Consider the following 26709-nt stretch of genomic DNA (forward strand, 5'->3'; position numbering starts at 1 on the left):
TGCGCGTTCACACAGAAAACATGTTTGCGTTTAGCATATGAATGGCGTCGCGGGGCCCGGGGCGACTGCTGCAGAAGCTCTGTGAGCTTTCTGGTACCTGCAGGCTCACCTCGCCTCGCTGTATTTAAGGGGCTTTCTTTTAGGATCCCCGAGCTGACATGAACATCTTTACTAAGGTCCCAGGATTAGCCCAACAAACCAGGTACGTAGAGAGCGCCGTGCACCAGCCGGGGGGAGGGAGGCCAGAGTCAGACCACCCCCCTGCGCCCCCCCCCCCCTCCCGCCCCGGGTCAGAGGTGTCACCTCCCGCTGTGCTCTCTGTGACACCAGTTTCCCAAAATCACCTAAAGAGTGAGAGGAGACAAAAAAAAAAAACAATCTCTTGTAATGAAATGAGAAATACACGATCTGTGGATCAAAATATCAGAATGATCTTCAGCAGCTCAGGACTTTAAACACATCATCATTTGTCTCTGAAGCGTCTTAACTTTATGTCTCATTCTCTGCTCTGATCACTGATCGGTGTGTTTTAGTCAAAGTGTTCACCACTGATGTTTCTGTCTCTGCAGCAAGCTGGGGTCTGTGCTCCAACGTGCCTTCTACGGGTCCAGTGGGAGGGTGAGTCAAACGAATATACAGAGTTACTTCAGCATGAAAATGTTCTTTACTGGTGTGTGATTTCTATAAGCGGGGAACTGTGGATCCTCTGAGGGGCGTTCACTTTCTCCTTGGGGGTCTGAGTCTCAGATCAGGGGAGGTCATTTTAAAGCCGTCATGTGTTCATGGTCAGGAAAGCTGAAATATTGTGGACACTTCACAGATGATGTGCAGCGTCAGGACTAACTCAGGTCACTCTGAAATGACAGAAACTCTTCAAACCTTCAACCTCCTAACGAAGTACGAGAGAGCTAATCGATAGGTTGAAGGTTTGACCTGATTTTCAGTAAAACGTGGCGACAACTTGGCATCAGAATGAGCTCAGAATTTGATGTCTTTGTGAGGTTTTTCCTGCTTGATGTTGCTTTTATTCTACATTTTTCCAGTCAGAAAATCGTTTTTTTCCCATTATTCTGACACCACCACGCCTTTTGGACGCATGCACTCCTAAATAGTTACTTTAGGAGATCACAATCCTGGATGTGAAGTAAGAAGAATTGCATAAACGTATGTCAAAGACGGCGGTCAAAGCAACAAAGTCAGAAACTGAAAGTGAACGTTTTTCACCTTCCTCTCAGCACTCTGTGTAACTGGACGTATTCACAGTGAAACATTTGGTGCTCGCCCCAAAAATTACAGGAGTTTTGTGCAAGTGTGAAAACACAAATGTATTGCTTCACACTTGCACAAAACTGAATTTTTTTCTTTTTACGTCACGTCTTACCTCAGGAGGACCCCCCCCCCCCCCCCCCCCCCCCCCATCTTCTACATGCTCCCGCTGTGAGGAGCATGTGTGAACAACCAGATCAGGAGGATTTCAGGGGCAGTCCTCCTGACCTGAGAGTATCTAGATATTTTCAGGAGTTTTGTACATGAAATGATAGCGAGCTGTCACATAATGAAGAAATAAACACTCCTCTGTGCTCAATAAGAAGCTGTAGCAGAGAAGGGGTTAGCTTAGCTTAGTTTAGCAGGAGCAGGGAGGGGGGTTAACTTAAATGATTTTAGCATAAAGAGTGGAAGCGTTTTCTGCAAGTGGAAGTTTAAAACACATGAAAATAAAGAGGCTTTCACTTCATAAATTCAATTTATAAAATATGAGAATAACAGCGAGTTTTCCTGATTCAGCACTAAAATCCCAGCATGCTCTGTCTGTGTGTGTGTGTGTGTGTGTGTGTGTGTGTGTGTGTGTGTGTGTGTGTGTGTGTGTGTGTGTAATGTTTCCGGTGGTTTCTGCGCCCTCAGGTGACCCTTTTCGAGCAGAGGAACTTCGCAGGAAGGCGGCTCGACCTGAGCTCTGACTGCACCAGGCTCAGTGACAAGAACTTCCCAGAGAGATGCAACTCCGTGCAGGTGGAGAGTGGAGCGTAAGTGAACAGCACCACCTGCAGGAGAGATCAGGACACTGCATCAACAACACACGCACAGAGGTCCCACCAAGCTGTACAGAGAATTAAAGGAGGCTAAGTTTACAGCAAAATAATACACAGTTATTGTTTAGAAAACCTTTATTCAGTAGGTCTCGCACTCTCTCTCTATGTTGATCAGCTGTTTTTAAGAGGAGTTAAACCTTAACACATTTCCATGAGCTTTGGTGGACATGGAGCATTTTTCGTTGCAGTTTGTTTATATTTACTCTTCTTAGCTGCTATGTCCATGACTCCACGTCTGCCATATTAGCTGGTTTTTAATTGTATCCACTCCTAAACTCACCTGCTGCGCTCTCATTGGCTGGAGGAAACACATCAGCTCCCAAATCAGCTGACGTCCCGAGTCAACCAGAACAAACCAGAACAGTAAAATCCAGTCAGAGGACAGAGTCTCTGCAGACACACATGTACGGGGGCCCAGATGGGACGATGGAGCAGCTTTACTTTCGGAGAAGTCTGTATTTTATTTTGAAGGAACAAGCTACTGGCTCTACCTTTTAACCTCGGAGGGTTAAGGATTTAAAGATATTGACAGGATAGATTTTCATCCTTTAAATACTTTCAGGTCAAACCTCTGGATCTGACAGCAGAGTTTCGTTCATCTTTATCTCCTCCCTGCTGTGTGTGAGTCTGACTTGGACGGTTTCCTCTGTGCTCTGTTGCAGGTGGGTGGGCTACGAGCATGAGAACTTCCGGGGCCGTCAGTACCTGTGGGACATGTCCGAGCGCGGAGAGTACAACTGCTACGACAAGTGGTGCGCTCAGGCTGACCACGTCTCCTCCGTCCGCGCTGTCAAACAGGTGAAACTGGACATCCTTCTCAAAAATACACACATGATGATGACAGTGAATGAAGTTGATCGAGGTATTTAAATCTGTCGGTTATGAAGAAGTAATTCAGCACATGTGATGAGTATTAAAACAATAATACTGGTGCCAAGCCAAAGGAACATATATTAGAATTTGGAGGCAGGCGAGAAATGACAAGAAAGCATCACTTTAAAGGAGCAGTATGTAACTCTGACACCTAGTGGTTAAAATGGGTACTGCAGTCCAAATTCAAAACCTTGTAGAGAGCTGTCTCCCCTCGCCCCCTCCTCTCTAGAATCAATTCTCACGCAGGTCACCATGTGGTGGACGCTGAAGCTTCAGTGTTTATCCAGCTCTGCATGGGTCTGTAAACCTTTCTGTGTTCTAACCTCTCTCCATTCTTCAAAAGCATCTCCAATATTGATCCTAGTTTGAGCACGTTTCTGCTCGTGGAGCTTATTAGAAACATGCAGAGGCTTTTTAGGTCGGGTACAATCACTTCGATCTGAACCACTTCTCTTGCCTGCTTCCATCGCTGCAACACCTGTTGACCTGATAACTGCTCTCATATCTGACAAATTGAGGGGCGTCCAAAACGACCATGTGGGGGTCGCCTTAAAAGCGCCTACCTTCTCTGGTCCAAACAAATCCAGAGCATTCAGGAGCAGAATCTAAAGTTAGAAGGAGGACATACTGACTGCTGCATTGTTGTCAGAGAAGCCAGCACTTCAACATGTTTCCATAATGTCTGATCATTTAGTAAGCTCACTTTATCATTTCACTCACTGCATATAATGTTGACTCTAGAGAGGAGGGGGGGAGACAGCTCTCTGCAATGTTTTGAATTTAGACTGCAGTACCCATTTTTAAACTCTTCGTGTCAGAGTCACATATTGCTCCTTCCGTCTTACGAAAGGATTCTAACTGCAAGTCCGGTGACAGCTCGTCAATAAGTTCAAAAAGGTCCCAATGTCGTTGCTATAGTGACGGCCTGGGTTCTGACTGCACGCCTCCTCCTGACCAGGCGTAAGATTTACTTCTGGCCTTTGAGAGAAGTGGTGCAACCAGCCCCCAGCAGAGGGTCCAACAACAACACCTTTATATTCAGGTACACTCGCTCACACTGTTTCTTTCTGTCGTGTTTTCAGGACAACAATCCTGCCAAAGCCCAGCTGTTCGAGCGAGCCGGATTCTCTGGTAAGAAGATGGAGATCCAGGACGACATCCCCAACCTGATGAGCCGCCACAGCCTCAACAGATTCGCCTCCATCCGTGTGCTGGGCGGAGCGTGAGTCTAACACTACACAATGCAGCCAGAGTAGAAATGTATTCCTTTATTGCATGCTATAAGAGCGCTTATCTAACCTCCCCCTCCCTGTGTGTGTGTGCGCACAGGTGGGTGGTGTATCAGGAGCCGAACTACAGAGGACCTCACTACATCCTGGAGAAGAAAGACTACAACAACTTCTCAGACTGGGGCAGCCAGAACAACACGGTGGGCTCCATGCGCCGAGTCCGCTTCAACTAACTCACCCACAACAATGAAACACCTGTGATGATCAGAGTCTTCAAGACGTCACACGCATCAAACCTGTCAGCTCTAAACACACACACACACACAACTATTTTAGTAATAAACTGTGAAAAAGACAAAAAAAAAGTCTGAGTTCTTTTTTGTTGCATAAGAGAAACGTTTTTGGAAAGAGAAGTCGGAGTGTGGCGTTTCAGTTGCTGAGGTAGAAAGCGATTAGCTGCTGCTTCAAACAAAAACCATGGCAACCAATTCCAGATCTCACCAAAAAAATGCATTACTCAGTCGCTGCTTGTCAACAGTTAAGGCGTGCAACAGATTGGGGCCCTGGGCCAGTGGGACGGCCCCCACCGAGAGCTGACAAGCTGCAAACAAAAGCAGTAACTCAAAATGTGAAAATTTTGCGATGACAGTAGGAAACCTCCCTAAGGGGGCCCCATCTGACAGTACTCACTCTGTGCCCCGCTAAGTGTTGCATGAGTTATTGATGTAAAGAAAGTTCGTCACCAAGGAAAATGACGAGGAATTATCACCTCAGAGTGGAAAGTGAAGAGGAGTAAGCATTGGGACTCTAATGAGCGCTGGTTGGAGGGGCCCCCAATGAAGGTTCCCCCCCCCCCAACAGACTCTAGAGTCACCACTGCCGTAAGCGGACCCCGCTAAAGCTGAAGGTCAGTCAGCATTTTATTTCAACCAGAAACACGAGTCACAGATAAAAGATATTACAAGCCAAGAGAGCTAAAAGATTTTATTCAGTATCAAGAACAGAGATATCAATAAGATCAAAATCCAAGAACAGAAACATCAAAATAAAATCCATGATTGAGCACAAAACTTGCTAAAAGAACATTTCTTCCAATTTGAGAGAAAACCAAATTTAAAAATGAGCCAAATGATCCTCGATGAGGTAGAGCACCGAGCGTAAATAAACGAGAAAGAACACAAGATAAATCCACGACTTCAGAAAGTTGGGTGCAAACAATCTCTGACTGGAAGCTGTGAAGCGTCTCCGGTTACTTAAATTTAAAAAAATTAAAATTAAAAAAAGTAAATGAAAAATCCAAGCTGTTCAAAAAAACCATAAAGCGCAGATCCAGAACGATAAAAACATTTTATTAAAAGTAGTGAAGCTTCTCCTCAGGACGGTCGAGCTTGAATAAAGTGCGAGTAAAAATCGTCCTCATTAAAGAGGTCAGTTCAGGGTTTGAGCGCAGCGGCCGCCATGTTGGTAACGATGGACGACTTGAGCTGAGGGAGGAGGCTGATCTTCATCAGTTTGCTGCTCGAGTATTTGTTCTTCACCGCCTGCACGGGAACAAGAGACAGGCCGAGTTTAACATCCAGACTCAACGATAACGTCTGAGTGTTTGTGGTCTAAACCGTCTCACCTGGAACTTCGTCTTCCCGTCGTTCACCGTCACGATGTTCTTGGCGATGTGCTGCATGACGGGCTTCAGGTGAGCCTCGTCATACGTGGAGTAATGCTGCTGCGTGGCCGACTGAGACGACACAGAAACAAACTTTAAACCAGGATGACTCTTAAAACTGTTTCTTTAAAGCGTTTAGTTCCATCAGACTCACCCAGGGCACGCCGTCGAGCAGCAGCTGGGAGAGACACAGGGCGGCGGCCGCCACCTCAGACGGTCTGTAGTGGACCATGTCGTAGTCGATGAGGGTCAGCTCCATCAGGTATTTGGCCAGCGTGTGGCGCTCTACATCAGACTGAGACACAAAGACATGCAGCACATGGATCAAAGCAAAAAAATAAAAAGTTTAACTGAAAAATGATTTTGCTTTTTATGAAATAAGTTTCTGCTCAGGAAAAAATTACGACACCAAGGCGATCTCAATCAAAACAAAAGATGACGTTGATCACCTGACTTCATAGGTGATCAGGGATGTAATTGGCAAAGGAACAAAAAGCAGGATTAAGAGGAGTTCAATGGTCGTTTGTTTTTCTGTGCGAGATTTGTGCAGAAACTCACGCTGCCCACTTTGGACGCCCGTCTGAGGAAGTGCAGAGGAAGAGGACGACCGAGCTCAAAGTTCAGGCTCCTCAGAACCAGCTGCTCCATCTCCAGAATCTGAGACTTGGTGAAGGCGTTGTCGGTGATGTAGGCGAAGTCTCCCACCTCCGGAGCGTACATCTCCTCGTACTTACACGCCACCAGCATGGCGGTCACACCGGCCAGCTGCAGCTTCCTGCGAGAGACCGGCTGGACCTGCAGCACAGGAGGACGAGAGTTTCTACACGGCTCACATTCAAAAAAAACACACAGAAGTGATCATCAGTCAGGTGTTACCTGCAGGAAACGGTCCAGGACGGCCACCGTGAGGTACAGAGTCTCCTGCAGCAGCTGGAACCTGGAGTGAACCTGGACCAGCCAGTCCACCAGCAGAGCGCGCATACGTTCAGTGATCTCATAACCCTGCATGTAGTTCGCCCGTACAGCCTGCTCCACCTGAGGACACGGGGAGGACAGGTGGTCCGAGTTTAAGACACTTTGATAAAAGAACTGTAGCTTTCTAAAAACACAAATATCATAAGACAGGCGTGTAGGAGAGGAACGAGGGCGAGCGCCGCCCTGCAGGGATTTAAAAATGGATGCAGGTGAGACAGAGAGCAGCTGATCCGGGGTTAATCACCTCCAGGACTTGCAGATACTTGTAGATATCTTTAACGTATTCAGAGCAGAGCTGGGGCTGGTCTGCGTCCAGCTCGTCCACGTCCTGCACGGCGAGCAGCGCCTCAGAGAACGCCTGACACAGCTCCGCCTCCTCCTTCATGGACACGTCAGCCGACTCCTCTGAGACTGAGGGGAGGGGGTCTGCAGGAGCCGGTACCTGGACCAGTGGAGGAACCACCTGGACCAATGTGGGTTTGACTTTCTGGGCACACGATGGTTTGGCTGATGCTTTAGCTCGTCCCGTTTTCTGAGGAAGAGAAGAAGAAGTTAAGTTCATGATTATTGGCTGCAAGGTTTAAGTGAGTCATCTTGAGCTAGCTTTGTGAAGTGGGGCTGCAGGTATAAAAAAGGTGTTTCTGCAGCGTCTTGTTCTCCCCTTTAGGAGCAACAAACCTTCAGATACGTGTGGCCAAATAGAGCAGCATATGACCAGGTGTGCTCATTAGATGTATAACACAGTTTATGCATCATGAGTTGGTGTGGTTTTGTGATACCTTCGTGTTGGCGGCTGCAGCAGGGACGTTGGTGATCTCTCCCAGAGCGGCTCTCCTCACACCTGCCGTCGTGTTTTTAACCATCTTCACCGGGTTCTCTGCGGCTGGAAGCTGCTGGCAGAGAAAGAAGACACACGGCTGAGACACTCAGAAGAAGCTAAGGCTACGCTGACGGGTCAAACATGTCTTAAAACTTGCGTTAAAAAAAAAGAGCACATCCACACAAAACCGGAGCAGACTGTAGAGTTAGCTCACAATGCTAACTAGCGAGCTCACCCAAATGCAACAGCATTCAGGAGCTAACTTGCAGTAAAACAGTGAAAATATAAATAAAGTCAGTGAAACTCACCACGGCACGAACTTCAACAGACGACATGTTTGACGTCGAGCTCAAAACGAGAAGTGATTTCAGCCCCGAGCAGCAAAATGTACTGAAAAAGGATTCTGTCGCCGCTGATATCTGAAGGTAAACATTAACAACACGGAGACGAGCAGCAGCTTTCAAATAGCGCTCTGTGACATCTGATTGGATGAGGCCTCCAGACGGACGCTCCTGATTGGCTTACAGTGTGGAGATCAAAGGTTGTGTTTCCGGAATTTTGGAATCGGAAAACAAATATTTAGAATTAAATTAATAATACAATCAAACACGTTATATAATAATTGAATAAAATAATATAAATATATATAAAAAATGAAATAAAATAAAATATAATACAAATTAAATTAAATTAAATATAGATATAGATATAGATATAAATATAGATATAAATATAAATATAATATAAATTAAATATAAATAAAATGATAAATAAAAAGAAGACTAATTGGAATTTATTTTGGTCATAATTCACATTTTCCCTTTTCTTCATTTGATTAATTCTTCCTCTTGTTGTTTATATTTAAAGCCTTTTAAGTGGAGTCAACCCACAAAGATTTTCCACACGTTTGGACCAACATTTAATAATAATCATAATAATAATAATAATCACACGATTTTTTTCGTGAGACACTTTAGTAAAGCTCAAAGTGCTGCAGAGTCAAGAAAACATGCAAACAGTAAGGACATGAGTATAAAAGAGAAGAGCAGACAGGAGAGTCAAGAAACATAAAGTGAGAAAGGAAGCATTAAGAAGGATGAGTGCTAAAAATCAGCATAAAAACAAGTACATGCAGGTACTAAGGTAAAGCTTTTTGTAATATCTCAACAGGCGGTAGCGCCCTGTGGTGGTCTGGGAGGGCATTTCATATTTAGAGAAAGGTATTAAGGTGCTGGAAAATGTCTCATAACTAAATCTAAATATACTGTATATCTGTTGTTTAAAATGATATGTATTTGACTATATGTGAGCTAGTACCCATGACATGTAGAATGTAGAAACCTCAATTTTGCATTGAAATAGTGATTATATCTTTTCCCCGGTTCCTAATGTTTTGCTGCTTTTTCTGTAGTTTTCTTACTCTTTTAATTCAAAATTTTGTAGAAAAAAACCTAAAAAAAATCTACAAAGGAGCGCTACCTGGACTCAAAAATGATGTGTAGGTGGGGCGCTGATAGCCTGCCGGTTATGGAGTGCACCCCCATGTACGGAGGCAGGAGTCTTCAGCTCAGCGGCCGTGGGTTCAAATCCGACCTCGGCCCTTTTCTGCATGTCGTCCACCACTCTCTCCTCCCACTCTCTCTTCAGCTGTCCGATCTTATAAAAGGCAAAAAGGCCCAAAAAATATATCTAAAAAAACAAAAAGGTGTGTGTAGGTTTGAGGGGCTCTTTAGAGTGGGATGCAAGCGGTCATAGAAAACAACTCAGAGACTCTCTCTTGAGACAATAAGAATGCTTTTGTTTTCACAGAATGGTCACGTGGACCCTGATGAAGGCTTGACACTGAAACGCTTTGGTTCAAATACCCGGAGCGGACAAAAGAATAGAAGTTGGTCTGGTGGTCACCGGTCAGGTCACTGCCCGAGTACAGCAGAGGTGCCCTTGAGCAAGGCAGCGAACCCTAAACAGCTCTGGCGCTAGCTATGTAGCAGCTCCACTCTGACATCTCTCCACTAATGCATGTCCACAGGTCCTGTTTGTGCATGTTTGTGTGTGTCTCAGGTCTACGTGTGAGAAGCATGTCTCTTAATAACACAGTGTGAACGTCCCTTGGAATCTGAGGGTTTAGACTACCAGGGGAACTGGCACCCTGAGCTCTTCTCTCTCTCTCTCTGTGTGCAGTCTCATCATATTACTGCATGTTGCTATATGTCAATCTCAGCTACTAACCACATATTTTCCTGGGAGCTCCTGAGTTCTCATTTCTCATTGGTTCCTTTGGATCTTATGCTGCTTTGGGAAAAATGAAATTCTAAAACCGTCCAACCGTGTGCAGCCAGCCCGGGGAAGAGACCTCAACAGCGTACAGAAGAAAAGACAAATACAGATTGTAAACAGGAAACGATTGCAAATTGCTCCAAGTCGCAAAATAAAGGAGCCTCTTTTGGAAGAGTGCATTCAAAGAGCTGTGAAGATACTTAAAGGACAAAACCTTACAACGTTTGATTTCTGATTTTCTTAAATTTATTACTTTCCTTTTACACCGTGGATCATTTTCTGACATGGATTTGGGTTCGTGATTTACTGCAAAAATCTAAGTTCATCACAATCTGTTAAAGGCAGAGTCAGCAGCTTTCTCCTTCAAAATAAAATACAGACTTCTCCTAAAATAGAGCTGCTCCATTGTTCCTTCTCTGCCTCCGTACATGTTGTGGTGGTGACTGTGTCTGCAGAGACTCTGTCCTCTGACTGGATTTTACTGCTCTGCTTTGTTCTGGTTGACTCGGAATGTTTCTGGGCGGAGCTGGTGTGTTTCCTCCAGCCAATGAGAGCGCAGCAGGTGAGTTTAGGAGTGGATACAAGTTAGTGATTGGACGCCATTCAAACCAGTGAATATGACGGACGTAAATATAATCAGAGTGAGGAGAAACACCAAGCGGATAAAGCTCGTTCTGAAACGAGGGTGAACCTTGTGTTGGCTTTTACCCGTGGACGTGGAGTTGGTCTACTTCCTGTTGGACAGGAAGGTGACAAACACCGGCCGTTAGCTTGCGCTAGCGTGCGTTAGCTTGCAGTGTAGGTACAAGCAGTAAACGTACACACTACTTCCTGCAGGGGGCGGGGCTTCTGGGGGCGATGAGCCCAGGAGGAGGGGCCATGTTTGAATGTTGTGTTTACAAGCTGCAAAAAAAAAATGCTACTGACTCCACCTTTAAACTTCGAACCCCTCAGCTGATTGGCAGTGTTACAGACTTTCAGTCCAAAAACATGAATGTTGAAAACGCTGCTAGCAGAATGCTAATGGCGCCTCGTTTCCACAATTTCCCAGTTTGGGATCAATAAAGTAATTCTATTCTATTAGCATTGGGCTGCTTTGTGGAATCATCAAGCTACACTTGAGTTGCTGCTTATTTCTGCTGCAAGACACAAAAGAAGAATTAAGTGTTCCTCACTGAACTCTCTGTTCCCTTTATTGTTTAAATGATGCATGGCCTGTGTGGACTGATGAAGTGTCTTTTTTTTTTAACCGTCATTCTTAAAAACACACTCTGGCTGTATTTTTCTGAATCAGATGAAAACGAGACAAACGATGACCCCGGCGTCTCCGGGCGTGACATCTATTCTGCAGGTTTCTCTGTGGGGCGGATGGCTTGGGATGGTTTCGCACGCACTCAGTTTCCATTTTGGTTCATCTGCAGATACTCGTTGTGTAACTTCTCCTGGGCCTCGTAGAGCTTCCGCAGCTTCTTGGCTTGCCCTTTGCTCAGCTCCTTTCCTTCGGCGTCGTGAGTGGGGAAACCCTGCACACAGAAACGAGAGAAAAAGAGATTCAAATAAAGACTGCTCGAGCTTTGGTAACTTCTTTCTCTGAAGTCAGACTCACAGCAAATGAAGAACTTACCGTCTCATCAAACTGGGAATACTTGTCGGCTTCTTTGCGAAACATTTCACACGGGGGGATTTTCATCTTGGCGAGTTTAGCCATCTGAAACATCGAGAAGAATCCGTGCATTTGTTCATTAGAAGAGGAGAAACACTGGAGGACTCTTTCTTTATGAAACCATGTGAGAGACTCACCTCCTGTTCTTGTTTCTTTCTAGCAGCCTCTTCCTTCTTCTTCTTCTTCTCTTCCTCCATCTGAAGAAGAACATTCAAACAATCTTTAAATACCAGGATGTGGGTGTGAAGAGCTAGCATGACGAGGGGGGGAGGGGGGGGGTTGACTCCGGGACGCTGCACTTTCCGGCCTTCCCAAGGAGTCATTAGAGTAATCGGATGAATACCGGTGATGTCCCGGCTCTTGTTGCTCATAAGTCTACAGGTTTGAGTTGTGAGGGCCAGAAGGGGCGACATGGTCGGGTAGGCAGTATCAGCGTGGTCACTACCTGGAGATCACATCGACAGATTCTCTCTGTTGAAGGCGGTGATGCTGTTTGGGTTTTGGTGGCGACTTATGGTCATAGGGTAGGTTATGTTACTTATCAGTCGGGCATAATCGGGGTGTCTTCAACTCCTAATTTCCAAGCCGTGTCCACACATGCGCTGCTGAAATTTCTAAAAAAAATTCCTCCTGATATGTTTGTGTTCACGCATGCAGTTCAGTCTTTGAATATCAGAAAGTTTTCTGCATGTGTGAAAGAGGCTTCATATCGATGGTTAACAAACAAAAGATCCCGCTGTGCCTCCGTGATTTGAGACTCTTTGCTTTCTTGGAGGTATAATAATAAAAAAAAATAATAAAAAAGGCAGATTCCTCTCACCTTCTTCTTCTCCTCTCTCTCCTTCAGTAGAGTCTCCTTGTCCACCAGTTTCACCACAGTGGGCAGACCTGTAACACAGCCAGCAGCAGTCAGCAGACGCTTTCACATTCAAGTATGCTCTCCTGGAAAAGTTTGGTGTTCACAGCGGGGAGTGAAGACATGACGCGTAAAGAACGGTGCGGAGGAAGATGGTGGATGAAAAAGCGTCCGGCGGCGCTCTGATAACAGTCAGACGTTTTGTTGTTAGATATCGATGATCTTACGTTACCTTCATGATCTTCCAGTCGGACTCCGAGCTCCGGTAACGTGTCATCACGGACGACGTCACACAGCTGCAGCAGCTCAGTCACTGCATGAGATTAAAACAATTTAATTATTAGAGAAAGAAGAAACAAATTCTGAAGGTAGTTAGTGTTTAATAAAATGTAATGACCAGTGTTTCACCTTCTCCGATTTGACCCTTCTGCAATGTGACTTATTCACGAGTGAATCAGAGTAGAGCTCAACGCTGACCGCCCACTTTTTCGGCGGCTGGTTCAGGAAGTAAATTTCCCCGTTTAAATTCTCCGTTGACTTCTCAGAAAATCCTTACTTCAATATTTATTTTTGCGATGATACAAGACTGTGAACAAAATGTTTTCTTCCAGGAAGGAAGGAGGGAACTACGTATCCCACAATGCATTGCGATTCCAATTAGACCTAACGAACAGCTTGTCTTTATTATTATGTTTATATATAATGTTTTGTTACTCTCAGGTAGCTCGTGGTCAGTACACCTCGGATGGTTATGACATCATAGCCCGGCTCAGTTCAGTACAGAACGCATTTCTTGGTGTTTTCCACTGTCAGAAGTTTGAAATGGGACCAAAATAATCAATCCATACCGTCCTACTTTTTTTTCCTACCCATCTGTTGGGGCGCCAAGTGCACTGATCCGACCTTCAAGGGCGGAGCTAGACACACTGCTGTCTGTTGATTGGCTCGTCGGTAAACATCGTCTTGACTACAGTCAACTCAGAGGTTGTTTTCGGGGGTGGGGGAGGGGGGCAGAGAGAATCACTCCCATTAATCCCCCGCCAGCCTCGACATCATCTTTTTGTAATAGTTTTGATTGAGAGCCCCCTGGTGGTGGAACTGACATACTGTGCCTTTAAGGTTTGTTTTATTAAAATCTGGATTTGGAAAATTACATAAATCTGATTTTGTTTTTTTTTTAAATCCAGCTTCTTACCTTTCTGCTCTCGGGCAATTTTCCGGACGCCCTCTCTGAAATCGGACAGCACGCTGAGGTACGGCATCACCGTGCTCTCCAGCTGACAAACAGAGAGAAGGATGGCGTTTACATCTCAGACGAGATTCAGAGATCTGCAGATTCATTTCTGGGTCAAACATGAAGCATTAAACAAAGATCTCTTTACTCACATCGACGTTCTGACCTTGTCCTCCGACCGCGAAACCGATGGAATTGGATTCTTCTATTGCACCAAATATCTAAAGACAAAAAGACAACGACCCAAGCTTTAAAAAACGACGGTCTCCGAATGGAGGCGTGGCGTTCTTATCCTTTTTGTGACGCCATGTTGGAAGAAACATGAAAGAATCTTGAAACTCAGTTTATTAACCACATTAGCGAGTGATACTGGCCCGAGAGGGAGAGTCATCAGCCCTATTTGACTGCAGAATATGATGCGGGTACAATCACGCTTACCTTGAGCATGTTGGTGAGATACACGGCGATGCTTTCCACCAGCATGCGGTTTGGCTTCAGCTTGGCGCTCTTCCTGTTAGCGATGTAGCTGTTACTCTGACCGACCAGGACTCTCATCTCCTCCATGGCGGTGCGAGTGTCCATGTTGTCGCACAGCGCCTCGTGGACGGCTGACTTCCTGTCGTAGAAACTGGACGACACGAGAACGCACGCATGAAGTTTGTTTTACCTGCTTCAAAAGTTCAGAGAAGTCCAGAGAGGACGGAGGGAGGGGGGTAAGGGGTAAAGCTTTCTGGGACCCAGCCACATCGGGGGGGGGGACTGTGCCCGACCATGGTGTCGCTCCTTTATAGCCTGACATTAGCGCTTTACTTTCTCCGATTGCATCAAAGCTTCAGAAATGAAAATAGCGTTCCTTTGTGAAGGTTATCTTCAAAATACGCCATCCCTGCACCACTCTATTGTGGGCGGGGCCTATTGAATTTGACTTTGAGGACTGTGTATAACTATGCCAGGGCCTGCAACACATTTTTTCAGTTACCTCCAAAAGTGGATCCAAGACAGGACGAGGAGGCAAATGTTAGCCAAGAGGCTAACGCTAACACCACTAATCCACATTCAATTACATCAGAGGAGGGCCCCGTGTTTAATGCATCTCCTACACGTCAACCCCCTCACCTGTTGTTCAGCTCCACCTCTGCTGCCTCCCACTTCTCAAAGCGACCGGTGATGTCGGTAGGAGTGCGCAGTATGTCTTTGACATTCAGGAAGAACTCCTGTTTCATTCAGACAAAGAAAGAACAGGAAACAGAAGATCAGAGAAATAGAAACCTCTCAGCGCTGAAGTGAAAAGGTAAATCTGTCAAGTCATCACGTACGTTCAAGAACTTCTCGTACTGGACGGCCGACTCCATCGTGTTCGACGAGTAGTCCAGGGTGTCTTTCCAGGAATGCATCAAGAAAGCCAGACGGAGCTGTCGAGCTGCAGGAGGACGAAGAGTGAAGACGGAGCGTTAAATAAATAAGCTGTTTGCACATCTGCACTCCTGAAACAGTGGAGAGGAGGACTGCTCCTGAAATTCTCAGCTCACTCTGACCCTCTGCAGAATAAATACAAAGAGGCTGGAGGGAAAAGTCAGAGAGAAGAACTTTACAGCAGCAGCTCAGCCTGAAAACACATCCTAGAAGAAGGTATAGCAAGGGGAGCTCAGCCTACACTGGGGTGCATATCTCCTTTCACTATCCACTTTACCTTAACCCCGGGGAAAACGTCATGAGGTTAAGGAAAGATGTTAGGAGGCGACGTAATAAAATGCGACGGCCCGGCGGAGGTTAATGACGTGAGTCTGCCGTGTTGAAACTACAATGTTCCAAAAATGGACTACAAAAAGCGCATCTAAAAAACTTTCCCCTGTGCCTTTTTACCAGTGAAATAATCCGAATTACCACAAGGCTGGGATTGAAATAAAAGCCATATAGGCTACGAGTAACAAAAGTGAAACCATCAGCTTCCTGTCCACTCAGAAATCAACATCAACATAAGTAGGCCTATGACTGTATGAAATTAATTGTTACATTTATACAAGACATACATAATGTTTTAAGCATACAAATGTACAACTGTACAAAACATTCTTAAGTGAATGAAATATGTTCAATAAAACATCATCTGATAAAAATGTCTCTTATCTTTTTATCCCTTACATGATCTGAGCCCCTTTACGGTCATCATTAATGTCCGTGAAAGATCGGATGCGCGACTCGCTTTAAATGTTGCGGCCGCAAGGAATTGTGGGGCGTCATATCTCATCTCCTTTCCTAAAGGATGGTCCAGTGTATCCTAGGCTAAAGGAGGTTATAAAGGAAGCATTGACCCACCTTTCCTTAACTTTTAGAGAATTTGAACGGCTCTTATCATGGCTGCCTCTTCCGAGTCATTTCACTCAGTTAGGAACCTTCCTAAGAAAAAATGACGATTCAAACGCACACGAGGTCTGCTCAACTCACCCTCTTCACAGTGAGTTTGACCTTTGACCCTCAGGTTGTTGTTTTAGAGCTCCTGTGAGGAACACTAAACAACTCCAGGTCTCATTTGTCCTCAGTGTAGTTTATATCTTAAATAACAATCAGCCCTCAGGTTGCTCTTCTTGCACATTTGCACTCCTCCACTTTTGACTTTTGACTTTAGATATGTTATGATGACTGATTTTACTGCTCTGTCTCATATTGTTTCATGTTGTCTTGTGTTCTGATTCTAACTCTGATAGGACTCTGATGGACTCTGTGTGCTCCTGCTGCAAAACACATTCCCCCTGGCGGGACGATAAAAAATCTGAATGTAAAAACGCGACAGCAGCCTCGGACGTTAATTAACGACATGAAGCTGAAGCAGAGGAGTCACCTGTGTTTTTCGCCAAAGCGTCTTTAATGGTGATGAAGTTCTTCAGAGATTTGGACATCTTGCAGCCAGCGATCGTCAGGTGTCCGGTGTGCAGGAAGTACCGGACCCAGTAATCGTTCTCAAAGAAAGCCTGGACGAGAAAAAATAAATAAATAAGAACCGTGATCCAGGTGAGTATTTCACTCCGTTTCCTGCTTCAGTGTTCTCTGCACAAAAAGTTGACGAGTCAGCTGTTTACCTCAGACTGCGCCAGCTCGTTGTCGTGATGGGGGAACCGGAGGTCGAAGCCTCCTCCGTGGATGTCCATGGACTCCCCTAAGATAGATCCGGCCATGGCCGAACATTCGATGTGCCAGCCGGGCCGCCCCTGAAAGAAACGCATCAAAAAACATTTTCGTTCTGTTTTTTTAAATAAACTTAAAACTAAACGTTTTTTTTTTTGTGTCTCGGTGTAACAGCGACGACTCTCACCTTCCCCCACGGAGAGTCCCACGACGGCTCTCCGGGCTTCGACGCCTTCCACAGGGCGAAGTCATTGGGCGACTTTTTCTCACTTAATCTGTCCGCTGAGATGCTCAGATCGCCTGCAGGAAGACGGGACACAGAGGAAGGGGCGGTTGTTATTAGTGATGGGGCGTGGCTGTACATTATGTTATCAACTTTAACCGCCTCCAGGGACCCGAGAGTCAGGGATTGTTATTTTGGGGGTCACGGGGTGAACGTTTGGGACCCCTGTTTTAGACAGCGATAAAGCTGTGACACTCGACGTGTACCGCCTCCACACATTGTTTCCTGAAAAAGCCACAGCACCTGCCGCCGGTAGTCTCTCCTCGCTGGCGGCTGAATGACGCTCCAAGTGACAAACAGGCCACACGTGTCTGTCAACATCCATCGTTACAGCAGAATGATGACATACCGTAAAATCCTGAATATAAGTCGCACCGGGATATAAGACGCGGCCTGTTTCTGTGGGTTCTCCCAGAGAAAAAAAAAAAAACTGTTGAGCTGTCTTCCTGTTTGACGATCTGCGACGGGCAGTTCCCTGTGTCGCTCTTTTAGTCCTGTCTGTTTTCTCTTTGTGGCGTTTGCCCTCCTACCAGCTGCAGTACGCTAGTCGCCTACCTACAGCCGATTTGTACCGCCCGCCTCCATTGGTCAACTTTAATATAAGACTCCTTCAATCGAGAGATCTCACCACAACTTTTATTTACGGATCAGTGACAGACACAAAAGTGGCGCTGCCAGCATGGTCTGCGTTGCTATGTATCCCAGCACAGCTCGCTTCAGTTGGCGGGTCAGTGTGTGATGATGGCGGTTTCACTCGTGGTAATGACAACATTTCATACTGCTATATTGGTCAGACCTGTGTTTCTGCTGCTGCGGAGGCGGAGTCATAGCGTGTTCATTCGGTGTTTTTTAGGCCCCTCAGGTTCCTGGAGGTTGTTGTGAATGTGCACACGGGGTCTTTAAGGGAGTAAGAATGAAGTTCTTGAGGCTGAAACGTACGTACCCTCTCCCTCCTGTAGCGCTTTCTGATCTCCAACCGCCTCTGGCACCAGTTTGGCGTACGAGTGCGTCGGACTGGAGTCAAACTTTGCGGTGTCGAAGTACACGGAGCCGTTCGATTCGTACCTGGAAACATCAGAAAAACAAAAGATTATTACCCAAAAATACGCAAACAATGTGGAGGTTGAAACACGAGCAGTTTGTTGACTTACCCGTAACCGTTGGAGATGACCTTCTCCACAAAGTCCACGATCTCGGGGACGTATTCACTGACCCGGGTGAGAACGTCTGCGGGGAGAACCTGGAGACCGCAGAGACGATTTATTAAAAACAAACAGCAGAACACCTGATCACAAGTTTAGTTCATTCTGTCCTTTAAATATGAACAGAACCGGAATGAACCGGACTGAACGAACCGGACTGAACCGGACTAGACTAAATGAACTGGACTGAATGAACCAGACTGAACCGGACTGAACCGGACTGAACCGGACTGAATGAACCGGACTGAACCAGACTAGACTAAATGAACTGGACTGAATGAACCGGACTGAATGAATCAGACTGAATGAACCGGACTGAACCGGACTGGACTAAATGAACCGGACTGAATGAACCAGACTGAATGAACCGGACTGAACAGGACTGAATGAACCGGACTGAACCGGACTGAACCGGACTAGACTAAATGAACCGGACTGAATGAACCGGACTGAACCGGACTGGACTAAATGAACCGGACTGAATGAACCAGACTGAATGAACCGGACTGAACAGGACTGAATGAACCGGACTGGACTAAATGAACCAGACTGAACTGGACTGAATGAACCGGACTGAATCCAACTGAACCGGACTAAATGAACCGGACTGAATCCCAATGAATGAACTGGACTGAACCGGACCGCTTGGTGGAACTTAGAGATCCTCCTCGGTCTTGTCTCACTCACGTTCAGAGCCTCCATGTCTTTGTGGTACTCGCCCTCCCAGTATTTGGGCAGAATAGAGAAGATTGAATTCTCTGTGACTTGACTTCCAAACTGTTTGTCCAACCAATCAGCGAGCAGGTCCTTGGAGCTCTCCAGCAGTGCCTTAAAGAAACAAACACACGCAAACGTTCAACAAATCAGGTCATCAGGATGTCTTTGCATTTACATTCATTTATTTTTAAATCATCACTTAAAGCATGTTGGACCGACGGAGAAGAAATCAGTCAGAGAGTTCAGGGTGAAAATATGAAATAGCTTTGTAATTATTCCAGGACCAATAAGACGGAGGTAACAACAGGGATGGGCCATGATTTCAAATATTCAAATCATCAATTTATAGAACATCAAAGTTTTCAAGCAACTTTTCTCTTATGATCAAAAGAGCACGCCACAAGTCGCCTTCAATCTGAATCGGGAGGTCAGGGTTTAAACTGTCTTCCTGTGATGATGAATAGAGGCGGGTTTCCAATCGCGGCAGGTCGCGTCTATTTTCGGTCATGGCGGCGCATGTGTCAGCATTTTAAGCTAGTATTTTGGTCGCACAGGTATAAAGGACGCAGCCAACTTCTTACATGAAATAATTATTTTACAATAAGTGGGGGAGAGAAGGTAAGCCGAGAAAAACATGTTTGGGTACACAAAAATATCTGTGCACACGTGAGCAGCGCTGATAAAAAAGCCTCGGACATTTCTTCGTCCTTTGCAGAACCTGACTGGACCCTGTCAATAATAATCTGCCCACACGTGAAATAAATCAGCTTGAATTCTGACATGAATTTTGAAAATGTATTCCTGAAGTTATATAAGCATCATCTTTGTTCCCAACGAGAGGGAAGTTACTGCACATTACACGAAGTCCTCTCAGTCTCACCTGGGCCAGAGGTTGAACCACCTCGTCTGATGCTTTGCCGTCCATCGCTGCCTGCAGAGGCTGCAGAGCGGCCGTCACAGCGGCGTCCAGCCTCTCCAACATCTGCTTCTTATCTGGGTCCGTGGTCGACGCCAAGCCGGCCTGAAACGGCTGTAAAACAGAAAAAAATACAGACTTGAGCTTGAATATTTATTTTCTCGTCTTCTGACACTCTTACGCCGCAGTTCACACCGACACAGTCACACGCTGATGGTGGAGGCTGCTGAGTAAAGAGACGGAGCAGCGGGAGGAACTTGGTGTTAAGTGTATTGCCCAAGGACACATCGGACATGTAGCTTCAGGAGCTGGGTATCGAACCCCCTGATGTTCTGGTTAAGAGACAATCGACTCTACCCACTGAGCCACAGCCGCTCCATGATAAACACAACCCAAAAGATGTGAGAACCAGTCTCTGCTTTCCCATGTTCTTCAGCAGCACCGTATAAAAAGCAAGGTCTTAGTGAATCCGGCGCTGACCGGGAGTTAGTTCTCACCCCTCTGGCACTCAGGACGTCCTGCAGGATCTGAGCAGGTTGTGGTTTCTTCTCCTTGTACTGATCCAGGAGGAAGTTCTGCCGCGCTCTCTTGATGATCTGACGGAGAGAAGCACAAACACGAAGCTTACACGAGTCCCAGAGAAACAAACAGAAAGGAGCACATCCTGAAAAGAAATGTGAAAGATCGCTCCTTCAATCAAATATCTGAACTTTAAAATAAACATGATGACGTATTAAACTAAACGTATTCAGAGAGGGGACAAAGTCATGATCAGGTGTCTTGCTCAAGGGCACCTGGTTAGTGCTCAGGAAGTGATGTTGCACCTCTCCAGCTACCAGACAAACCACCCACACCGAGACTTGAACCAGCAACCCTCAGGTTCCCAGCCAAAGTTCCTACAGACTGAACTTCTGCTCAAAATATATCTGTGTGTCCACCCATGTGTCCCTCTGCTGCATATAAGTGAAAAGTGTGTGTCAGCAAACCCCCACAACTCCCTGACTTGCAGACAGCAGAGGAGCAGCTACACCAAACGCGTGTTGCAGCGATGGAATCGTTCAAGAGAACTGGTTCAGATAGAAGTGATTGTACCCGACCTAAAAGGCCTCTGCATGTTTCTAATAAGCTCCACGAGCAGAAACGTGCTCAAACTAGGATCAATATTGGAGATGCTTTTGAAAAATGGAGAGAGGTTAGAACGCAGAAAGGTTTACAGACCGATGCAGAGCTGGATAAACACTGAAGCTTCAGTGTCCACCACATGGTGACCTGCGTGAGCATCGACTCTAGAGAGGAGGGGGTGGGGGGAGACAGCTCTCTATGATGTTTAGAATCTGGACTGCAGTACCACTTTTAAACACTAGGTGTCAGAGACTCTTTGTTATTAATGAGACTTACTTTGTCATCGATGTCTGTGATGTTCATGCAGTACAGGACGTCGTACTTGAAGTAATCCCGCAGTATCCTCCGCAGAATGTCGAAGGATATGTACGACCTGAAGAGACAGTTTAGAGTTAAATTCTACCGACATGAGAAAGAGAGTAAAGTGGAGTGACAGGAATATAAATGCTGCAGAGGAACGGATGATGATCTCATCCTGACGACGCCACGTTTACCTGGCGTGTCCCATGTGTGAGGCATCGTAAACCGTCGGCCCGCAGCAGTACCACGTGACCTTGTTCCCTTTCTGAGGAACAAACGGCTCCTGAAACACAAAAGATCACCATGACAACAAGCTGACTGACTAACACATCAAACATCTGAAAACTGATCAAGAAGTCGACACATTCTTCCTTTAATAAATCTGACTTTTTGTGCAACATGAACATCTCGTGTGCATCCTGACAAACATCACAAACATCCTCTACGTGATAATCTCCCCTCCTCTCACCTTGGCTCTGGTCAGGCTGTTGTAGAGCCGGAGTTGGGGAACGTCTGTTCCTGCTGGTGGAGACCAGGGGGGCTGAACCCGCTTCCCTTTCACTGAAATGAACAAAGAAAGAAATCATTGAAAATAGAGAAGCAGAGAGAATAACTCCCATGATTCCCCGCCAGCCTCGACGTCATCTTTTGTTATTGTTTGATTGAGAGCCCCCTGGTGGTGGGATTTACATACTGAGCCTTAAAGTGGTTAATTTGATGATTAACATTTTATACCATAAAAACAAAGAGGTTATATTCAAATGACAGATGAGAAACACTGAGGGATTCAATTGATTAAAAAGTTTAATCTCACTATACTAATCGTTTTTTTTACATCACATACAGAGCTCAACAGGGGCCGCCCACTTTTGCAGCGGCTCTGGCTCCAGAAGTAGAGTTTTACAAAATCCTTATATCAAGAGATTAAAGCCTGTTACCAAGACTACCAGCTGCCCCTATACTTGTGACAATAAAACATTTGATTCGGTGCAAAAACTGCGTTAAAAAAAAAAAAAACCTGAGAAAAGGACATTTTTCATCCAGAGTCAAGGAACTACACATCCCACAATCCATTGCTCGGCATGTTGCCACCGCGACCCAACCTCGGGTAAGTGGAAGAAAAAGGACGGATGGATGGATGCAGAATAACTGTTCTGCAGAAATGAACTCAACATTAAACTCAAGAAATCTGATGCTTCAGGGAACTTTTCATTTGAATGTCTCTGAACAACAAAAAACAAAATGACCTAAAAAGTAGAAAAATGTCCGTCAATCAAATTCCCCTCCCCCCAAATAACAACTCTTGATCATGCAGGGACAGAAAAGCTGTTTATTTCCTGTCTCAATGTGTCACTGATTAGAGAAAGAATGAAACACTCACTGTGTGAAACCAAAACATCATACTGAAACCTAACTTCTGTTGGCTCCAACAGACTAACGTCAATATGAAAATGATACCCTCACCGGTGTGAGAGCGTCTCAGATGTTGTTCACTTAGGAATAAAACTCCTTCATTTTGTTTTCTTTTTGCCGTGTCATTTCTAGAAACGTTCAGGAGTGCATGTGTGAAAGGGCTTCAATCTTTAAGACACCTAAACTATGTAAAAGAGGACCACACTGACCCTTTAATGAAGAAGCCCGTTAAAGCCAGGATGTTAAAGCCACACAGCATGCAAACGTGTGAGTGTGGTTTTGTCCCAGCTGCTGCCTCGATGTTTACACAGCGATAAGTTCAGCGCTCAGCTACACACACCCGGTTACAGCACGCTGCGATCAAAGCTCGAGTGAATCATTCTGCCAGGAGGCGCTGTGGGTTCATGCATGTGAGTGTTTGCAGAGGGGCAGGTTGGAGCTGTTTTCAGGCCTTCAGACAGCCTCACACGTCTAGCCTGTTCATGCCGTTGTCCGTCTACTCACAGCTGCTGTCAGGGAGGAGGAGGAGGAGCTCCAGCTGCAGGGACGCTATGTGTCTGTACCAGCGCAGAGCGTGGACATGGTGTGGGTCTGGGGGCCTGCGGAGGAGCTTAAAGACTTTCTGGTCGGTTTGGGAGGGGGTGAACCCAGCCAGGTAGCTGCGAGAGATTAGGTAGTCATTCAGGGCCGCCGCCAGCGCGGCCTCCTCATCTATCTGTAGCAAGAAGCCAAACTCAAAGGCTGCGGAAACAACAAGACGACAAGAGGGCAAAGAGTCGCAAAGAGTTACCGACAACAACAGGCTGTGAAGAAACCAACAGGAGCAGCAGCACACCTTTAACCTGGACTGGACTGAGAGTAACCACGGCGATGACAGGATCAGACTCACAGCACACACCGACTGAGTTCAACAGAAAGTCAGAGAACCAAACTCACATTAAGGAACCAAAACGGAGTTCAAAAGGAAACAGATAATAAGACACAAAACACCTCGAAACAGACTCAGAGCCACGTTAGACCTCTGATAAAACAAGATACACACACACACACGAGGATGTCAACATTTATAATACGACAAGTTTTAAATGATACAATCTGTTTTTCAGAAGTCAAGAATTTCAGAAGTCGTCTACTTTCTTTTTCAGTGCCTTGCTGAAAAGTTGAACGATTTTCAAATTGAGCGCTCGGAGCGGCCGCACTAAAAAGATGGAACACATGCTTAATATGAAGATAAACCCTGAGCTGAAAAACTGAATGTTTCTGAATGATTCATGACATTTTCTAAGGTGACTTGCTCGGTATGTTGCCACCACGACCCGACCTCGGGTAAGTGGAAGAAAAAGGACGGATGGATGGATGCAGAATAACTGTTCTGCAGAAATGAACTCGACATTAAACTCAAGAAATCTGATGCTTCAGGGAACTTTTCATTTGAATGTGTCTGAACAACAAAAAACAAAAAGAGAAATGCATCCATCTAAGAATGAAACACTCACTGTGAAACCCAAACATCATACTGAAACCTAACTTCTCCCCCCGTGCATTACGGAAAAATAAAACTGAGTCAGAATGAAAGTGGATCCAACAGACCAACGTCAATAAAAGGGTTTATAGAGAGGAGAAAGTCAAAGATGGTAGTGCGTCCATCTTGATATTTATCTAAGTCGTTCATGCAGCTTTTAAAGCAAACCGTCGATAACGTGTGAAAACAGCAAATTGAAAGAAAGACGTGCAAGTCAGATTCACGTAGACCACGAGGTACTCGGTGGCGACATCTATGAACGAAGACCAACAAACACTGAGTGACAGACCTGTTAACACACCTAAGGGTGTCAACAGGTTTGATGCCTCAGTACTTTTTCACTCCACATATTTAAAACAATATCATCTGTTTTTTAATGATTGATAGAATCAAAAAGTAGGGCCTGACCACAGGTTGTAAATATTACTGGATGAAGCCTGAGTGACGTCACCTGTCTGTTCCTGCAGGAGGCGCTGGAGTCCCATCGATGGCGGTCTCCGTGCTGGAAATGCTGTCTCAGCGTAACTTTCAGTCAACCTAACGACAGGCTGAGAGCTGAGGCGGGTTTTAAACCTCCTGACAAACCGTTACACCGCGCCCGCCTGTCAATCAGCTCAGCTATACGATATATAACTATGGATAACATGTTAATTTATGCTGTGAAAATGTGTTTTTTGAATGGGTGTGTATGTGCTTTCCTGTGCTTCTGCAGCCAGCCTCTAGTGGACACTCGGTGAACTGCAGGATTTTGTACTTCCGCATTGGCTTCATTTGTAAAGACCGGAGGTTGCCGCTTGGTTTCAACGCAAGGAAGCTGTCCACTTGTATATACACTCAATGGTTTCCTCATGTTATTTATTTAAATTTACGATGTTTTGAGTCTAAATCTGACAACAATACACACTACAGATATTCATGTTTAATAATTTTAAATATAATAAATATGTTATCATATATTCATATTGACTGATTACATTAAATGTAGGGAAACATTACCATGTTACATTAATTTAATCCCAATAATAATAAGTTATAACCCTTTATTTATTTTAGCCCAAAGACTTTTATTTTTTAAATTAACGGAAGTATATTCCTGTCAAAACAATCCAAACGAAATAGCGTTTTAAAAAATAAACATTTTAAACGCTGCAAATTCGTGTTTACTCCGTAAAATAAATAAAATACTAGTGTTTGTTTTATGTGTGCCGGATTAAAGACAGTGTCATTTATTTTCTATAAGAGCTGTTGAAGCTTCTTCATTGATCTTCGTGTTTAAATTCACACATCCCGCTGAGTTACCTCACAGTTTAAATGTGCAGATTTTTAAACGGGGTTTGTCGTATTATCCTCTTTCCGGTTACCTTTAAACTCTGTCATATCAATCAAATAAAACGTCTCAAAGGTTAAAAACAAATATTTACCTGGCTCTCCTGAGGTCGACATTACCACAGTGCTGGATGGTTGGATGCTGATGCAACAATAACGTGTCCGGAAGAAGAACCCGGGTGCAAAACATGCATTCACGTACTGGCTGAATAATTGGAAAAATGAGTTTTACAATTGAGAAAATGTATCTTGAAGGTTTCGATTAAGCTTGAAAATGATCGGCGGCATGTAAGGGCCATTTGAAAGAATAATAAAAGAGCTGTTTATTTCAGAGCGCTAAAAACTTTGATTATCAAATTATATTTTTATGAGATACAAAACTGAGATTGTTTTAATCTCAAAGAATTCCTGAGTTTTGTTTCTAAAAAAAATTATAATCTCCAAATTTCCCTTTTGCGAAGATTCATGACATTTATGATCCAAAACATTGTGAGTCTAGTTTTATAATTGATTGACTTTATAAGACAAAAAAAAAATCAGATTTTGGTTTCTTGTAAATGTACGACTTGATGATCTAAAGAATTATTGTTCTTCCTGAAAATGTACATCTTTTAAAATCAAGACTCAATGGTCAAATAAACTATTGTAGAATTTTAACTGGAAGTGTTGGATAACATTTTGTAATCTAACTTGCTGAATTGACAAATTTAAATAATTTCACCTGAAATGATTTTATTGTGTTCCTGCGATAACGTATACATTTCTCTTGTTTTTCTCGAGATCTTGACTTATTTATTGCAGTATCTCGGAAAAATGTAGTTAAATAAAATGTATACATGTATGTTTGCATCGGTCATCTGTATTATACAACCTCAAAATAAAAAATAGTACTTATTTAGGAAAAGCATGGAAGCATTTTTTATTTTTATTTTTAGTTATTTTTTGGGGCTTTTTGTGCCTTTAATGGACAGAGAGGACAGTGGATAAAGTCAGAAATCAGGGAGAGAGAGAGTGGGGAATGACATGTGGGAAGGAAGCCACAGGCGGGAAGCGAACCCGGACCACCCGCTTGAGACGACAGCCTCCATACATTGGGCGCGCGCAC

The 26709-nt window shown here is 44.8% G+C and overlaps 3 protein-coding genes across 5 annotated transcripts; 1 reads left to right on the top strand and 2 right to left on the bottom strand.

Moving 5' to 3' along the window:
* Positions 1-96: 96 nt before the first annotated feature.
* crybgx (crystallin beta gamma X) lies at positions 97-4557 on the top strand. Its single transcript, XM_020656045.3, has 6 exons — positions 97-202; positions 570-618; positions 1903-2024; positions 2753-2888; positions 4046-4185; positions 4293-4557. Exons 1-6 carry the CDS (start codon positions 159-161, stop codon positions 4423-4425), a joined length of 624 nt encoding a protein of 207 aa, XP_020511701.1. The 5' UTR covers positions 97-158; the 3' UTR covers positions 4426-4557.
* A 604-nt stretch (positions 4558-5161) lies between these two features.
* LOC110000707 (G2/mitotic-specific cyclin-B2) lies at positions 5162-8117 on the bottom strand. Of its 2 annotated transcripts, none has more exons than XM_020656044.3 (8): positions 7959-8117; positions 7610-7720; positions 7075-7362; positions 6732-6890; positions 6414-6650; positions 6010-6150; positions 5817-5927; positions 5162-5733 (listed from the first exon to the last, which is right to left on the bottom strand). In XM_020656044.3, the coding sequence occupies exons 1-8, from the start codon at positions 7983-7985 to the stop codon at positions 5626-5628; spliced, it is 1182 nt and encodes a 393-aa protein (XP_020511700.2). In that variant the 5' UTR covers positions 7986-8117; the 3' UTR covers positions 5162-5625. The 2 variants fall into 2 exon arrangements, with proteins under 2 accessions (XP_020511700.2, XP_020511699.2); XM_020656043.3 differs by having other exon boundaries at positions 7610-7723; positions 7959-8108.
* A 2033-nt stretch (positions 8118-10150) lies between these two features.
* cars1 (cysteinyl-tRNA synthetase 1) lies at positions 10151-25805 on the bottom strand. Of its 2 annotated transcripts, XM_020656050.3 has the most exons (23): positions 25700-25805; positions 23261-23497; positions 21813-21904; positions 21538-21626; positions 21320-21416; positions 20419-20517; positions 19886-20035; positions 18976-19116; positions 18238-18326; positions 18030-18151; positions 16991-17103; positions 16758-16886; positions 16520-16649; positions 14997-15100; positions 14797-14894; positions 14119-14308; positions 13833-13901; positions 13642-13723; positions 12679-12759; positions 12411-12478; positions 11728-11787; positions 11552-11635; positions 10151-11450 (listed from the first exon to the last, which is right to left on the bottom strand). In XM_020656050.3, exons 1-23 carry the CDS (start codon positions 25719-25721, stop codon positions 11322-11324), a joined length of 2475 nt encoding a protein of 824 aa, XP_020511706.1. In that variant the 5' UTR covers positions 25722-25805; the 3' UTR covers positions 10151-11321. The 2 variants fall into 2 exon arrangements, with proteins under 2 accessions (XP_020511706.1, XP_020511707.1); XM_020656051.3 differs by lacking the exon at positions 23261-23497 and having other exon boundaries at positions 25700-25773.
* Positions 25806-26709: the final 904 nt, after the last annotated feature.

Source organism: Labrus bergylta, chromosome 3, assembly GCF_963930695.1.
Source record: "Labrus bergylta chromosome 3, fLabBer1.1, whole genome shotgun sequence".
NCBI classification, from domain to species: Eukaryota; Metazoa; Chordata; class Actinopteri; order Labriformes; family Labridae; genus Labrus; species Labrus bergylta.

Coding starts and splice junctions, on each gene's coding strand:
- crybgx (XM_020656045.3), top strand. CDS start 159: ATGAACATCTTTACTAAGGTCCCAGGATTAGCCCAACAAACCAG. Junction 619..1,902: donor TCTACGGGTCCAGTGGGAGG/GTGAGTCAAACG, acceptor CTGCGCCCTCAG/GTGACCCTTTTCGAGCAGAG. Junction 2,025..2,752: donor GTGCAGGTGGAGAGTGGAGC/GTAAGTGAACAG, acceptor GCTCTGTTGCAG/GTGGGTGGGCTACGAGCATG.
- LOC110000707 (XM_020656043.3), bottom strand. CDS start 7,985: ATGTCGTCTGTTGAAGTTCGTGCCGTG. Junction 7,363..7,609: donor CTGCAGCCGCCAACACGAAG/GTATCACAAAAC, acceptor TCTCTTCCTCAG/AAAACGGGACGAGCTAAAGC. Junction 5,928..6,009: donor TGCTCGACGGCGTGCCCTGG/GTGAGTCTGATG, acceptor GTGTCGTCTCAG/TCGGCCACGCAGCAGCATTA.
- cars1 (XM_020656050.3), bottom strand. CDS start 25,721: ATGTCGACCTCAGGAGAGCCAG. Junction 21,417..21,537: donor TCACACATGGGACACGCCAG/GTAAACGTGGCG, acceptor CTGTCTCTTCAG/GTCGTACATATCCTTCGACA. Junction 14,895..14,996: donor AGTACGAGAAGTTCTTGAAC/GTACGTGATGAC, acceptor TGAATGAAACAG/GAGTTCTTCCTGAATGTCAA.